This window comes from Marmota flaviventris, chromosome 5 (genome assembly GCF_047511675.1).
Source record: "Marmota flaviventris isolate mMarFla1 chromosome 5, mMarFla1.hap1, whole genome shotgun sequence".
NCBI classification, from domain to species: domain Eukaryota; kingdom Metazoa; phylum Chordata; class Mammalia; order Rodentia; family Sciuridae; genus Marmota; species Marmota flaviventris.
This window is the reverse complement of record NC_092502.1, coordinates 156734749-156751097: the sequence shown is the minus strand read 5'-3', so window position 1 is coordinate 156751097 and position 16349 is coordinate 156734749. Positions and strand designations below refer to the sequence as shown.

The 16349-nt window shown below is 43.2% G+C and overlaps 1 protein-coding gene across 2 annotated transcripts in view; it reads right to left on the bottom strand.

Annotated features, from left to right (window-relative positions):
• Ctnnd2 (catenin delta 2) overlaps positions 1-16349 on the bottom strand; it is a 356516-nt gene that overhangs the window by 133732 nt on the left and 206435 nt on the right. For both annotated transcript variants that reach the window (XM_027943890.3, XM_027943891.3), the window contains exon 6: positions 3976-4093. In XM_027943890.3, coding sequence (XP_027799691.2) covers positions 3976-4093 — 118 coding nt within the window. The remainder of the gene's footprint in view (positions 1-3975; positions 4094-16349) is intronic.

Sequence of the window (16349 nt, the reverse complement as noted above, 5' to 3'; positions counted from 1 at the left end):
TGATGCAGCGGGGAAGCACCGAGAATGCCGGGGGCACCGGGAATCATTCTAGTGATGCTGGGAGAAGGCCTGGCTTCAAAAGCCTAAGGCATGGGACCCAGAGGGAGTCAGCATGGTTTGGGTTTTAGTGTGGGCTCTGCCATTTAATGAGCTCTGTGACCTTAGGCAAGATGCTTTAACTCTCTGTGCATCACAGGGCTAAAGGTAAGGGTTAAACGAGGTCACAGACACAGGTCTCAGAAGAGTGACTGATGATGATGCATTTGCTGTTATCAGAGTCAAAATGTGGGATTCAAGAAATATAGTTCTAATAACCTCTAATTGTTGATAGGAGGGGTTGGCTGGTAAACCAGAGCTTGCAGGCCAAGCCAACGGAGCTTGTACGTAACCTATCAGGGGAATTCAACATGCCCTGGTTTTTTTATGATGTATGGTTGCTGTCATGTTCCAATAGCAGAACTGAATAGTTGGGACAGAGACCAGGGGGCTCACAGAGCCAAACACGTTTATGCTCTGACTCTTTGCAGAAAGTTTGCTGGTTGAGACAGAGCTGACCATTTTGACCTTTGTCCTGGACTTGAGGAACCAGAGGAGAGGAAAAAAAAAATACTCCAATTTTTAAAAGGGCATAACATCAGGAGGCAATTAATCTGAGCTAAGTTTTGCTTGAAAAAATCACAACACCTGGGCTTCCATTTCCCACACATCTATTATGTGTCTGTCACCACTGGACATAGGTACCAGGATTCCATTCTATGGAGGCTGGAAAGCACAAGCCAGGCTGTGGGTGACCAGGGCAGATGCTGCCTCTGATCTACAGTCCAGGCTCAGGGCTGGAGCTGGGATCCCAGTCCTGCCTGATTTCCTCTGTAGGCTGGAATCTGGTGAGATGCATCTGTGCCCTTTGCTGGATCATGGGCATGTGAAAGTCAACCAGGAAAACCAGCTCTCAGGACATATATCTGGGGCCTTTGCCATTCTAGACCTTTCTTGTCGAATTTTCAAGGTTTCACGGCAGCTAATCCCACAGGCTTTGAGTCAACTTGATTTTCTATTTCAAACCTCCTCTCAGTTCCTTCAAAAAAGGAACCCGGCATGAAAGCAGGTAAGCACAGGACGGTGCATGAAAGACAGAGAAGTCTCTCATTGAAAGGAAAATGTTATGGCATAAGTCAGAACGATTTTCAAATCAGCTCAAACTGATTTTTTCTCACATCAAAGACTTGGGAGAATAAACTTCTCTCTCCTCCTGCTGTTCATCTTCCCCCGGGGCTGCGCCATTCCTCTGTTTAACAGAAGACTACTGGGGGCTAAATCTGCTGTCTTGAGAAGTGTTTTATAATCTACCTGCTGTGGGGAGATGATTCAGGGAGAAGCTGGAGGCACAGAGGGAAAGAGGTGGGGGTGGGAGGCGAGAGGGGCCAGGAATTGAACTCCTGGCTCTCATTAAGATCCCCGGAGTGAGGCAGTCCGGTGTGGTTTAGGTAGGTTACCAATTCAAGAGCTTTTCTCTGAAAAGATGGGGGAGGGGGTGAAGGAAGAATAGAAGAAGGCATGTGGCAGCTGGTGGCTTTGCTTGTGACATGCATTGCTGTCCACAGCACTTTTAGCAGTTTCTTTTGGCCACCAGGGTCATCTTGACTCCTTATTTTCTATTAGAAAGGGCTAATGTGGAAGTCGTCTGTAGAGTGCTCTACCATATGCTACCCATTCAACAAACTGTCCCCATTATAACAACAGAGCTGAGAGCTTGCATAGAATCCAGGCTCTGTATTCATTAACTTCTCTGGCCTTAAAGGGAACGTGTGCTCATTTTTACCCCCTTGAACTTGTCATTGTGAAAGCGCAGAGTGGCCGAGCAGAGCACTGAGTGGAAAATTGTGGTACGATAATAACATGTTAAAACTCCATCTTAGCATGCAGCCTGCAAAGCACTGCTGAGTGATTTATCACATCTGAGCCTTGCAACAGCCTTGGCACGCAGCTATGATTATCCTCCCTGTCACAAAGCTGAGGTCACTTGGGCATGGTCCTCCAGCTGGCTGGAGCTGGAGATGGTACTATCCACTGGCGCCTCCTGGATGGCCCTCAGTGCTCTTCCTACACATCAGGGATTTCAGGGTCTTCTGACTCCAGACTTGAAGACTCCAGATTATTTCAACTTTCCTTTTGGGGGAAATGTGGATATCCAATAGATGACCTCCAAGGTCTCCCAGGAGTATTAGAAGTGTGACGTCTGAGGCATCAGATGAGAGATAGTTGTGCCTTGGAGCACACTGGCTCTCAAGCCACACTGCTGAGACTGCCTGAGCTCAGAGATGGTGCAGGGGAACATGGCTGAGGCACAAGGCCACTGACTTTCACTTTTGCTTCACCTGCAGTCCAGACGTCATTTAAGTTCCTTCTTGTGCATCGTGGTAAGAGGCTTCATCTCCCCTTGCCTCAGTCTTTCACAACGGCAAACATCAAGATGCTTAGCATGGCTGCTTCAGGAAATTACCTTCAGTAGCTCTTTTAAAAATCAGGAGTCTATTATGCTATCAGGCCTCTGTAAATTCTCAGGGCATCTCAACTGGTCACTTTTCCAGGGATTTAATTTTCCTGTCAATGATGCTAAAAGGTCTAAAATGGTCATTAAGGGTGTTTACAAAAGAGGAACACTTAAGCCTCTGTTACATTATGTTCTGTCTTAGAAATTAATAGCTCATGGCCAATGAGTGGATGCAGGCCTGGGGATGGCAAGGATGAGATGACAAGCAGCACTTGTGACTCAAAGAGCTGGAGTCCCAGGAGACACCCAGGGCCCCAATCTTTGAGGAGCAAGCCTGAGCCACTGGTAATTCTCTAAACTTCTTGTGACTGTAATGAGTGGTCAAGGCTGAGAAGTTTAATGTGAACTTACTCTCAAAGCTGATTAACAACTAAGGGAATAGAGTCACTCCTATTTATTTTTTGTTTGATTTTACAATTATATTATCAAAGCAGACTGCAACTGTCCCATTCAAAGCTCCACCTACTAAGGCAGGCTCTTCATCCAAGATGCACATTAGATTTATTTTTAAAGGTATCAGCACTTGCAACCAGAGCTAGGCAGTCAGGTTAGGAACAACAATGGGGTCTGGGAGACATATTCATTAGTGCCCCAAAGGCAACTCTGATGAAGAGTCGGGGTTGGGGACCATGGGATCAGATAGGGGTTTGCAACCAGGGTGGATTTGGCTCTGCATAGAAGGCAGGGACCCATTGGTTTGTTAGTACTGAGGTGGGTGGGTTGGGAGATGCTACTGGCATCCAGTGGGTGATAGCAGGAATGCTGCCTGATCCTGGTTACAGCCCCTTACAATGAGGAGACAGAAGGCCCCAATTGTTAATAGGAACAGCTCCTCAGAGCCCTCATTAAGGTATCATACTTATCCATGCACAAATTTGAAGTATAGGTAGAAGCTGTATTTATATGAAGATATTATGAAATTACTTTGCGAATTTGTATTAGTGTGAATTGAAACTCATCTAGTTAAGAGAAAACAAAACAACTCGAACACTGGAAAGGTTCCCCCATTTCCATCTTGGCTTGTGAACTACAGCAGTGAGTACATATTAATAACTTAAGGCACTGGCAGCTTCATTTAGCTTTTTGACATTCTCTCAGATTTTGAAGGCATTTTAAAATGGCATTTAGTACAATTAGCAGTTATTAAAAAGATAATATGAGAATACAAGATCATTCCAATTTGGGGGAGTTTAATGTTAACCTGGATTTTCACGCATTGCTGATCTAAGGTTGGAATGCTAGTTCTAAGGCCACGAGGAGAGGCCTGCCTGCATGGACAGAGTTGGAGTCACACAGAGAAGCTGAGAGTACTCAGGATGCATGTGTGAAATGCCACCACAGCTCTCCGTGTTGTCCTCCATCGCGGGGCCCCGCAGCGGCATCTGTGTGCTCTGAGATGCTCAGTCTGTGCTGATACTACAAACCTTGCTATCGATCTCGCTGCTCCCAAGTGCAGACTGGACCACGTAAAGCAAGGCATCTGTGAGCCCGTCACATTCCCGCATCCTCCGGCGGGCCTCCTCTCCGGCTGAACTTACATTCCTGCAAAGCAGAGGGAAGTGTCAGTCATCAGTGACCTTCACTGTGGTCACTGAGAGAGCATCCTTCCAGGCCACCACCCCCAGTTTTAAAGAAAACTTTTTTTTTCTTGGTAGAATGTTAATCAAGAATATAGCTTTAAGCCTGGGGTTGTGACTCATGGTAGAGCTCTTGCCTAGCCGTGAGGCACTGGGTTCGATTCTCAGCACTGCATGAAAATATAAACAGATAAAATAAGGTTATTTTCAAAAAAGAATATAGCTTTAATGAGTAGGATTAGCTTCAACAACAGTTCCTGGAATTGAGTAAAACAAAGATCCCTTACTGCAACTTGGAAAACAGAGCATGCGGACTTCCTAGCATGATTGATCTGCCAGTCTTGTGACTGCTGAGAATGGGGGACTTTCAGAAAGTCCCAGGGGTCATGTCATTTATAATCAACAAGGGAATCAGAAGTCTTTTGATTCAAAGGATTCTTCTTCTTTGAGAAGTCTGAAGCAATTTCAAAGACAGAGCTTCTGATTTATTGAAATATCTTAGAGATCTAAATTGGCCTGCCTCAAAAATATACCTACCCTGGACCAGCCAGAAGTAGAGTTCTAGGAATTTACTCTAAGGACACAGAGTTTCTGGACAATTTAGTCTTTGGGATGTCCATGACAGTTCTTAGGGGAAGAAGTTACTCCAAATGCATTCCTGTCCTTCAGGGCCTGAGCTAAAGTCCAGAGAAGGAGCCTGTTGGGCCGGAACCCAGCTAGGAAGCACACAGACCATGGTTAGAATTCGGCTCCAGGGGAAAATTTCTGTAGAGACTCTGGACCACTCAGAAGGGATGCTGGGGGAGATGAGCTAATGGAGGGCACAAAGGGATTGGAAGAATTTAGAGAGAAGGACAGAGAAATAACTAGGTAGGGCAATGGTTCTCAAACTTTGGGAACCTCAGAACAACCTGGAGGGCAGATAAAATATAGGGTGCTGGATTCCACCTCGGTCTGGCTTAGAAAGCCTGGGTTGGAGTCAGATAAGGTGCATCTCCATGGTGATTCAGAAGCTGAGAGCGAGGCCCTAGTCCTGTGGGGCGAGTTTGGCTGGAGGAAGGTGGTCCTCTTTGCTGCCTGCTAGGAGGCCATGGGGAGGATTCCCAAAACCTCTGAACTTGGACAGTCTGGAGGAGTGGAAATGGTAGGACTCTCCACACCAGCATGGTCATCAACACAGGCACTTCCTCATTTTGTTTTTAAAAAATCTTTTGCGGTTGCACCTATTCTACTTGGCAGGTGAGGAAGCTGAGCCTTAAAGAGGTGTCCAAGGTCCTGCAGCTACTTACGGAGACACTGAAATGAAATATGAGGAAAAGAGAAGCCAACAGCTTCAGCCTTGGAGAGTATGGACGGACTAGATTTTGTTTGTTCATAGTTTTTTGGGTTTTTTTTTTTTTAGGATAAAAAGAAAATGAAATAGGCCTAATGCTAAAATGCTAGTGAATATAATGCTTTCTTTGATGTCTAAAAAGTATCACAGGAGATATTAAAAAGGGTTTATCAGCATTTTAGTGTATCCCTAGAAAATGTTATTTAATTTAAATTAGGATTTTTGGCATTTGCTGATCTTATAATATGAACAAAAATTTCAGTTTCTTAGGTAATACAACTAATCAAATATTGACAGCGTTTTAATGCAAAATTTTATAAATTGCACCTTGTGTCGACCAACATGTTTCTGGCAATGTCCCTAGTGGGGGTGAGGAGGGAGGAGGAACTCACTTACTGCTATGGGAAATGTGGCAGGAGGCACAATAGTATTATTTTAAACTAGAAGAATGGCCCTTGTAAAAGTCAAGTTTAGACCATTCATCCTTGAAATGATTTTCTCCAGGTTGAGCTTTGAAGATATTAGAATAAGTTTGTCAGAATTCCCTATCAGACTTCCATGGCAATGAGTGACCTTGGGTTTGGGAGGGTGGTTTTTCCAAATGAAGAAACTGTGGAATTCAGACCTGAAAGCACCTCAGCTCATGTACACCCCAGTCTGAAGTATCCTGAATATACCTCCTGGAGGGATGAGATGACTTTCCTTTGAACATCGTCATGATGGGGTGGCAGCCTCCTGACCCACAAATAAACTTAATCATGATCAGCACTAATTTCACTGATAATCAAAAAATGTGCAGGAAATAACAGGAATGAACAGTTCATCAACATTAGATGCTGTCAACATTAATTCCAGCATATTCTAGTTTCTATTTGGTTCTAGTCCAGTCTGCTCCCAAATTTAAAACATTTTTAATTAAAATGTACATGATGTTGAGACACAAGAAAGATTAATATAGTCTCACTAGACAAGGTAAAAGGACCAAGACACCCACACCCACCCACCCATATGCCTATTGTCTGCAAGTGACAGGAGACAACATATATTATCAAATGGATACAAGTTTGTGCTTGTCTCTTCTGTGGGTAATGGTTCCATACAAGCCTTTGGACATGAGTTTCTACTTTTATTCAACTATTACAGAATTGGTAAAAATCACATTAGGTGAAACTTTGGGCTTTTCTTGCAGGCAATGAGGTTTTCCTTTTTTTCCCTTTTCATCCTAAACACAAGATCTACTACTCTTTCAACTACAACAGTCAGTTTTGCTGTTCATTACCAGGTAACTGAAGAAGAATGATGTTCTTTCCACCCATTGTAAGGAACCAGTGCAGAAAAAAGGTCACAGCCTCAGTAATTCCAATACAAAATCCATGATGGAGGTTTAAAACGATAAGGAAGTAGGAAGGGAACCAAATAGATTTGGTCCCTTAAATCCCATCTTTTGGTTTTCTCTCTGGCTTGATCTCCCACATGTTGGCCATCTGCACCAGAAGCACTTTTTATGGGAAATGGAAGGCCCATTCAGTTGAACGTGTGCTGTAAGCTCCACAGCATAGTCTCTGGAGTACTGGGTATTCCATCTGATTTAAATAGTGCAGAGAATGATGGTGGCTCAGAGGCACAAGGCGTCCAGCAGCACCGGACACCTGTGCCACTTGCAGCAGGTGCACCTTTCTTGGTCTGGCCACTCAGTTGGATGTATGCTGTGAGCTCTCTTGCAGAGCTATGAGAGCACAGTCTTTGAGCTCCCCAAGGAAATCACTGTGACCACTGGTGTTTATCATCCAGGATTATTTTCTACTCCTAATAAATGACCTGGGCAGGTATGATTTTGTTTTTTTAACCATCCTGTTTCCTCAGGAAACTTGCATTTATCCTTAGAAAATGTATCATTGTCTCTTTTTATGATGGTACCTACAGATCTAGCTTAGTCATCAAATGACTTCTGGTGTCCCATGTATAAACAGATCATGATTCACATTTTTTAGACTTTTTGCACCTAAATGGACACTCAGGTTATGTCTAACTTTTTTCCTATACTTAACAATGTTGAGCTAAAGTTCATAGTTATGGGTTTTGTCAGATGGATGCTGTGGACCTGTTCTAGGAAGAAAGAATTTACAGAAATAAATCCATTCAAGTTAACAAAAGTAGATACATGCTTTTTCTATACCCAATGCTATCTTGTGATAAAAAGACAATATAATACCTAGTCTTTGACCTTTAGAAGGTCACAGACTAGCCAGGTAAACAGATGTGTGTGTTTGTGTGTGTGTGTGTGTGTGTGTATGTGTATAATGTGACTAAATATTTTGCAAGCAGCAACCAGAAATATGAAGGAATGAGAACCAATCTCCTTTGAACATGACTCTTCAATGTTCAAAAGAAAATGAACATAGGCTGAAATAGATGGATGGGTTATCACTTACCTCATTCAATAGAATCTTTCCTTAAATTGTAATTCTATAAAATTGGACATTGGTAATTTTCCTTAACATTTATAGCAGAAAATTATGAGTTTGTGATTAAGAAATAAGGACACAGAAGGCATTAAATGTGTTTCCAGCAAGGAAGCATCTCATGTGAATTCAGTGGAAATTATTTTTGAGAGTGGGATAAAATCACAGACACGGGCTCAGGAGCAGTCCAGGTAAACTGTGTGTGCACACCAATCCGCACATCTGCTCAGAGGTGGGGTCAGCAGACCATTAAAGCCTTTGACAGAGGAGAGGACCCGGCAGGAAGAGGTAGAATTCTGCATCTAATGCCAGTTCTGCACAAGACCTCTCCATTTTACTGGTATCCTGAGCCAGCCTACTGTGTCGTAACGTCATGGCTAGCTCCTGGTTCACTGGAGTAATCTTGTCAGTGCCCTTCACCAAGCCCCGTTACCTGTGTCCCTCCTAACATCTCTAGGTACTAGATGGCATAGGTAGGCGGCTGTGAGTGCTGAGAAAGGATCACCAGAGGCTCTGCTGCCCCATGGGGCTCCGAAGCAATAGGCAAGTGAAGGTTTATGATGCTATAACGATACACAAAGGCAGACAGAAGCAAGTCTCCCGACCTGGTTGGTGAATCCAAGTCATTCAAATGGCATTTCCAAGGCCACCTTTCTCTGACATCTTATGCAGAGGGCAGAGCTGAGAACGACAAAGGGTAAGTCCTTGGCCTTGAAGCTCAGTGGAGTTTGCTGGGCTGGATTTCCAGGCTGCTTTGGGCCATGACTCCACTTTTCTTTCTACTTCCTCCCTTTTTGACCTCAAATGTCTCTAACTATTGTCCCAACTCTGTCCCATCCACCCTGGGTTGGAAATAGATGACTGCTCCTTCATTTTTACAGGTCTCACATAGATGGGGACTGCTTCCTGGGAGCTTTGCTTAGTGGATTGCTCGTCCACACCTGATTTAGATGAATCAGATTTGGAGTTTGGAGGTGAAGAGATTCAGGACTTTGAATCAAATGCTGTAAAGGGATAAATTTTTAGAGAGCTTGGGATGAGATAAAAGTATGTGGGATGAATGTATCTTTGAGGGCCAGAGAGGTGGTCAAATACTGGCCTCTCAAATTTGTCTATGCCTTAATCTTTGGAATCTGTGACTAGGTGGCCTTGCATGGAAAAAGGGACTCCACAGATGGAATTAAGGTTTTGGACCTTAAACAGGGAGGTTGTCCTAGGTGTATCCTTGGGCTCTAATCACATGAACCTTAAAGGCAGAAGGCATTCTCTGCTTTTTTTGGCTGGAGTCACAGGGACCCCAAGTATGAGAATTCGATTCCATATTCTGGTTCTGACATAGAGAAGGCTTCATGCAAGGAAGGGAGAGAAGCAGGTTGGAGGTAAGGCCAGTGGAGTGGACAGCCAGCAAGGAAACAGAGACCTCCGTCCTGTGGCTACAAGGAATTGGATTCTGCCAACACTGGAAGTAACCGGCCATCAGAAGCAGATTCTTCTCTGGAACCATTGGCAGGGAACTCATCCTTATCAACACCTTGATATCAACTGGGGAAGCAGGTTAGTGCCTAGATTCCTGACCCACAGGCACTACGAGATGAGTGCTAGTTAAGAAGGTATTTCTAGATGGTCAAAGAGTTGTACCCAAATGCCACACAGGTAAGAATCAAAATTCTTCCTAGGGGCATGTGTGTGCAGGGCTAGGCAGTGGCATAAGTCATCTGCCCTCCATGATGCCAGGCCAGGCTACACCTGGATGTATCCCAGAGCATGTGGAGGAGGCTCTCTGCATAAGACACACTGAACAATGTGGAATGTACTGCCTGAGGCCAAATTACACCACTTTATTTTTTTTCCCCCTCCTTGATCTCATTACCCCAAAGGATGCCACCAAATTTGTGGGCATCAGCCTGTCCCAGAATGCCCTTCTGTTTGCTTGATATCTTTTATTTCTGCCAGAAGAGGCCCCTGAAAACCTGTGTCTACAGCTTCCATGAACAAGAAGTGCAGCCTGCGTCTGTGTCTTCACAGAAACGAGCCTGCCATGCCAGGGGAGAGAAATGGCAGTGCCCTAGCCCTGCTCCAGTGGTGTCGGCAGGGCGGCCTCATTATTTTCAGTGAGTGACCAGAACACCGTGGAATGCCCACCGCAAGTGCCAGGGGCTATTAACCATTTTAGGATCAGCTGCACCTCTGCAGACTTTCACTGGGAAGCTGAATGTCCCTGAACAGTCTTGACCTCTCTCTGCACATTCGTGTACACAGCTGGCACCTCATCACAGTCAAGTCAGAACAATTTCCAGGGAAAGAAGTTCCCTAAATTTTTTTAAAAAAGATTAGCACAGTCTTGCTGTTTGGATTACAATGCACCTTGCTGTCTTTTCCCAAGGAAGGCAATTTCTTTATAAATAAGAATGATGATGTCTCGGTAATTACTGTTGAGCTTCAGGGACAGAACGCTTCAGTGGCCAAAGCCCAGCTACCGACTGGGGCTGGTGGCGAACCCCACTGCCATTCTGCACTCAGAGCGGTAGTTGCTGTATTCGCCCCACACTCCTCAAGTCCCCTCATAAATGTAAACCATCAGAAAGAGACAGGTGAGCTCCTCCTTCACTGACTACTAAACACTGCCCTCTTAAAAACTGCCTGGGTCCATGCCTTCTGGAGTCAGCCATGCATGAGGGAACATTGTTCCACAGAAGCCCAGAGCGGAACCAGAGATACCTGACTTACAAGACACCCTCTCCCTGTCAAGTGCTACCTAGGGTTTAGCTACATGATTCCAATTAAAATTGATGGTCACCACAGAGTGAACTGCTCTATGAAACGTCTGCGAGAAGTTTCCCGTTGGGCTAAATTACAAGAAAATCAGAGGGGGGATAAAAGAGCAAGTGCTCTGTGGCTAAAACCATTAGCTGCAAACCTAATTGTGCATGTGGTCCTTTGTGCTCCACAAACACGCATGCGCTGCCCATCGCGGTTGTTTCCTCACTTGGGATGGGAGCTGTGCTCATTAGGCTTTGTTTAGTTTTGCCACCGGTTCTGAAGCTGGAAGTGGTACCCTGTAGTTCAACTCCTGGGTGAATGCCCACCTACCCTGTTATCCACTAATGCCCCCAAAGTTCTCCTCTTGCCTATTTGTGGGTGGGCTCAGAATCTCAGAATCCCATTCCATGTTGGAAGGCCCTCGCCCTCTTCCTTGGATCCAGCATACCATCTTCCTGTCAAGACCACCTACCACTGTCACTGCCGCAAGTTGCTCAACGTTTTACCTGACATGACCCAGTCACAAATGCAACAATAGCAAAAAGAAAATGTCCTGGGCCAGAAGCAAATACAATTAAAAAATGGATAAAGGAAGTGTTTTCTTTCTTCTCTGCTAATCCAGATTAACACACACACACACACACACACACACACACACACACCTACATACATATATACATTCATTCATTCATTCATTCACTGGGTACATAATATATTAATATGCTAAGAAATATTGCAAAATAGAATGCAATATTCACTTCACCAAGCAGGTGGTTTCCAGGAAAAAAAAAAGCATTGTATCCTCAGCAAATCATGAGCAATAACAATGTGACCCAATTCTTTCCATTTCAAGTTCTCCATTTTCTAAGAAGTGGAAGAACACAACTGACTAATAAGGGATTATCGGTAATTGGCTACCTCCCTTTTAAAGTCAGATTGTGGGTTTGAAGACATTCAAGATTTGGCATTATGTTCTGGATTGTTAATAGCAAGTATTAAAACAAACTTTCTAACTTTCATTTCGATTCCTCAACTAATTCCTCATATGCAATCATGTAATCTTTCAATTTATTTACTTGTAGGAAAATTTAACAACGCGTACTTCAAAGGCTGATTAAAGCTGAGAATCCATGTGATTTTTAAAGCTCACTTCTCTAGCTGGTAAGCTTTCCTTGAGGCCTCTTCTTGTTTTTACGATTGCTCTGGTCACTCACTGATAGCTTATGAAGCACCACAACCACCATGAGAGAACTGAAGGTATATTCAGAGGCAAAGATGTGCCAGTGGTCTGTGCCTCCTCCTCTTCTTCCATGCCCAACCCTCCCAAGGACCACTGTAGTCTGGGAATTCAAGGTTGAACTGCTGTTCTCAGCAGCTCCCTAAACTGTTCAGTGCCTTGCCCAGCCTGGTGCGGTGGAAGAATTGGCAGCAGCTACACATGATAGGGAATGGGGAAGAGAAGGTCCCAGCTACTCAGGGGCTCCAGGAGAGTGGCTACGGGTGTCCATCTCTCTCTGCAGCTTTGGCCTTTGTGATGGACTGAATGTTTCTGTCCTCTGTAACAAATTCTCATGTTGAAATCCTCTCAAAGTGATGGTATTAGGAGAAGGAGGAGCCTCTGGGAGTTGATTAGGTCATAAGAGTGGGGCCTTCATACTAATGAAAGAAAACTAGAAGTAAAGAGCAGAAAAGTCAGTAGAGGGAAGGGAATAGGAGAAAAGAGAGAAGGAGGGAAAGCGGAAGTACTGGGGATGAATTAGAGCAAATTATATTCCATGCTTTTATAATTATGTCAAAAGCAATCCTCTTGTTAAGTATAACTAGAAAGAACCAACGGAAAAAACCAATCAATTAAGAAAAAAGTGAGGCCTTCGTGAACGGTATTAGTGCCCTTAAGAAAGAAATCTCAGGTGCATGCCTATCATTCCAGTGACTCAGGAGGCTGAGGCAGGAGGACTGCAATTTTGAGACCAGCCTCAGCAACTTAGCAAGACCCTGTCTCAAAATGAAAAATAAAAATGGCTGGGGATGTAGCTTAGTGACAAAGTGTCCCTGGGTTCAATCCTCAGTACCAAAAGAAAAATTAAAGAGAGAGAGAGAGAGAGATCGATTGATCCCAGGGGAAGGCAACTCTCTGCAACCTGGTGAAGGACTCTCATAAGAACACAGTTACACTGCCTCTCTGATCTCAGAGTGGTGAGAGAAAACCCTGTGTTTTAGAAGCCTCTCGTCTACCATACTGTAATGGCTGCCCAACCGACTAAGTCAATCTTCCTATATCTATTCCCTAGGGGGAAACACTGCTTAAAATGCTAATAAAAGCAGTCCTTGGATCAAAACAGCTTAAGTCCTGTGTCCAAATTGAGAGAAAGTGATTAAAAATAAAACCTTTAGTCTCTAAGAAAATTACCCATCTCTGCGACTTGCTACCTCATGAACTCAGAAGTTGTGAAAACTCACTGGGTGGTCTTTTACTTGATCTACAGAACATGCAATGCTAGAAAACGCTGACTTCAGTAGCGTGGCCAGAGAGGATGGTGTGGTTCTAGCTAGGTGAATATGACACTAGAAGCAAATGGAAGGTGGGCTAGTTGATTAGTTAAAAAATGACATGTTAGATTAGATTAGTTAAAAAGCCATGGCTAACGTCTGTAGTCCACTCTTCGAGAAGAAAAAATATCTAGTGTGGAGATGGTAGGGGATGGAAGAAAGGAAGAAAAATGATAAGATTACATTTCTACTTTATGCAAGAGAAAAATACACAAAAAACTCAATAAAAATAAGACTACTTGGCCTTTTTTTTTCCCATAAAGGGAAAAGAATATATATTTAATCTTGGTTATTGAGATATATATGTTTAAATTTTGGAAAGAAATTTCTGAAAGCCTTATTAAAAGAAATCAGGAGCTGGCTTCTGTAAAGAGGAGCACCAATAAGGACTTTCAAGTCTATGGACTGAGTTGCTACTTGGGAATACTGTTGGAAAGGAAACTCCGCAGCGCAGAGTTCCTCCATCTAAAAATCAAGGCTGCTACAACACCTGCACAGTTTGTCTGCACGTTTGTTCTTCATTGTGGTGGGGAGAACTCTAAAGCTGTCCCTCCAAAATTCCAGCCACCTGGTGGAGTCAAATATGAACCTAGGAACTGCTGGGAAGGAGATTTACAGATGGAATTAATCTTAAGGTAGGGGGAGAGAAAAGGGAAATTGCATGGAAAGGGAAGGAGACCCTCATTGTTATACAAAATTACATATAAGAGGTTGTGAGGGGAATGGGAAAATAAACAAGGAGAGAAATGAATTACAGTAGATGGGGTAGAGAGAGAAGATGGGAGGGGAGGGGAGGGGATGGGGAATAGTAGAGGATAGGAAAGGTAGCAGAATACAACAGTTACTAATAGGGCATTATGTAAAAATGTGGATGTGTAACCGATGTGATTCTGCAATCTGTATTTGGGGTAAAAATGGGAGTTCATAACCCACTTGAATCTAATGTATGAAATATGATATGTCAAGAGCTTTGTAATGTTTTGAACAACCAATAAAAAAAATAAAATAAAATTTAAAAAAATTTAAAAAAAGATAAAGAAACATGAATACACAGAGAATAAATCCTCAGGAACCCACATGCATCTGATATGAGTTCCAGAGAGAGAAGAGGGGAGGGGAGGGGAGGGGAGGGGGGATAGTAGAGGATAGGAAAGGCAGCAGAACACAACAGACACTAGTATGGCAATATGTAAATCAATGGATGTGTAACTGATGTGATTCTGCAATCTGTATATGGGGTAAAAATGGGAGCTCATAACCCACTTGAATCAAATTGTGAAATATGATATATCAAGAACTATGTAATGTTTTGAACAGCCAACAATAAAAAATTTAAAAAAAAAAGAAGAAATAAAGATAAAATAACAAAAAAAAATCTTAAGGTAGGGAAATAATCTTGGATTATCCCACTAGTCTTAATGAAATCACTCAATCTTTATAAGAAAAAGTGGACGGCAGAATATTCAGACTGAGAGATGAGGAGCAATGAAAGGAAGGACCGCCACTCAGACTTTGCAGATGAAGGAAGGGGGTCATGACCAGGGAACATGGTGGCCTCTGGAACCTAGAACAACTCCCTCCAACAGCCCCCAAGAAAATGGGGCCCTGACTCTACAACTGTATGGCACTCAATTTGGCCAATAACCTAAATGAGACTGAAAGTAGGATTTTCCCAAACAGAACTTGATGACCAACATCTTGATTTCAGCACAGAATCCAGCCAAGCCCCCATGGACATCTGGTGTGCAGAACTCTGAGGTAATGAACTTGCATTGTTCTAAGTCATTAATATTGTAGCCATTTATCACAGCAGCAATGGACAACTGCTGCATCCACGTAAGAACAACAACAAACCACCAAATATTTGTGTATCTGTTGTCTTGGTTTTAACATTTCTGCTAAAGTATTCCAAAAATTTCATATAAACTTTGTGTCTTCATATGAGGGCATTTCAGATGCTCCATGTAACAAGATGGATGCAGACATTGTAAAGCCTCCTGTTGCAGGATGGTAATCTAACAAGCTCCTCCCCCAACCCTAGGTTACACCCCAGAGTGACTCTTCCTGGCTTACTGCCACCAGATGGCTTGCACTCAGAACTAGTGCAGGGTAATGGCACCACTGGGTGTACAATTTCCTTTTACTGCTCTAGAAGCCCAGGGAGCAATGCTTCAAAAACCCAAGAATTATAAAGCTGCATAAAAAGGTCAAACTGCAAAGACACTGAGGAGCCACAGAGCACCATTAAAAACAGGTCACAAGGTGGCCATGAAGAGTCGCGTCGCACTCCCTGTCCTCTCAGCAAGAAATACGTGCTGCAGTCGAAGGGCTTTTAATCTGTTATCCCACCAGCCACTCTTTTTTTTGGTTTTGAGAAAGTGTTAAGATTTTATTGAAAAGCTGCATCCTTAAGCAGCTTGGTGGCCATCCTGAAGACAACGGAAAAACAAAAGGGAGGACTTTTGCCCTCCACCATCTGCCCAGGCCACATTCGTCCTTCAGGTCTACTGCTCTAGGTAAATGGCAACGATTCTGAGAACTTCAGCACAAGGTACATAGAATGACTTCATGGGAAACCATCAAGCCACCCAAGGAAATGGGGCCCTGACTCTACAACTATATGGCACTCAATTTGGCCTGGAAGAATCTGGAAAGCAAAAGCTAGGCAACCAGGATTTTTTTCTAATGTTCATTTTATTCCCCTTATGACCAATCTGTTATATGTACATGGAAAGGTCTTAGAGATGTGTTGAACAAAACAGTTAAAAACAAAACAATTTATGAGGAGATAGAGTAGATTTAATTTTTGTATAAGAAGGAATGCAGGGAGAGGATTCTTATATATCATGCAAACATACTAGCTATTAGAATCTTAGACCTAGTGATCAAATGATTTCACTTAATCCAGTAATTTGCTAAAATTCTCCAAGAAACACACTGCACTATTTCAATTTTAATTACAAATACTTATTCTGAAATATTTATATAGAATTCTAAAAATAAAATATATAGTGCTAGGTTATTCCAATGGAAGAAATTTAGAATTGCTGCAGTCTTAGAACAATGGTTCTGCACACGGACATGTCTCAAGGACTCAAGGACAGTGTGGCCATAGT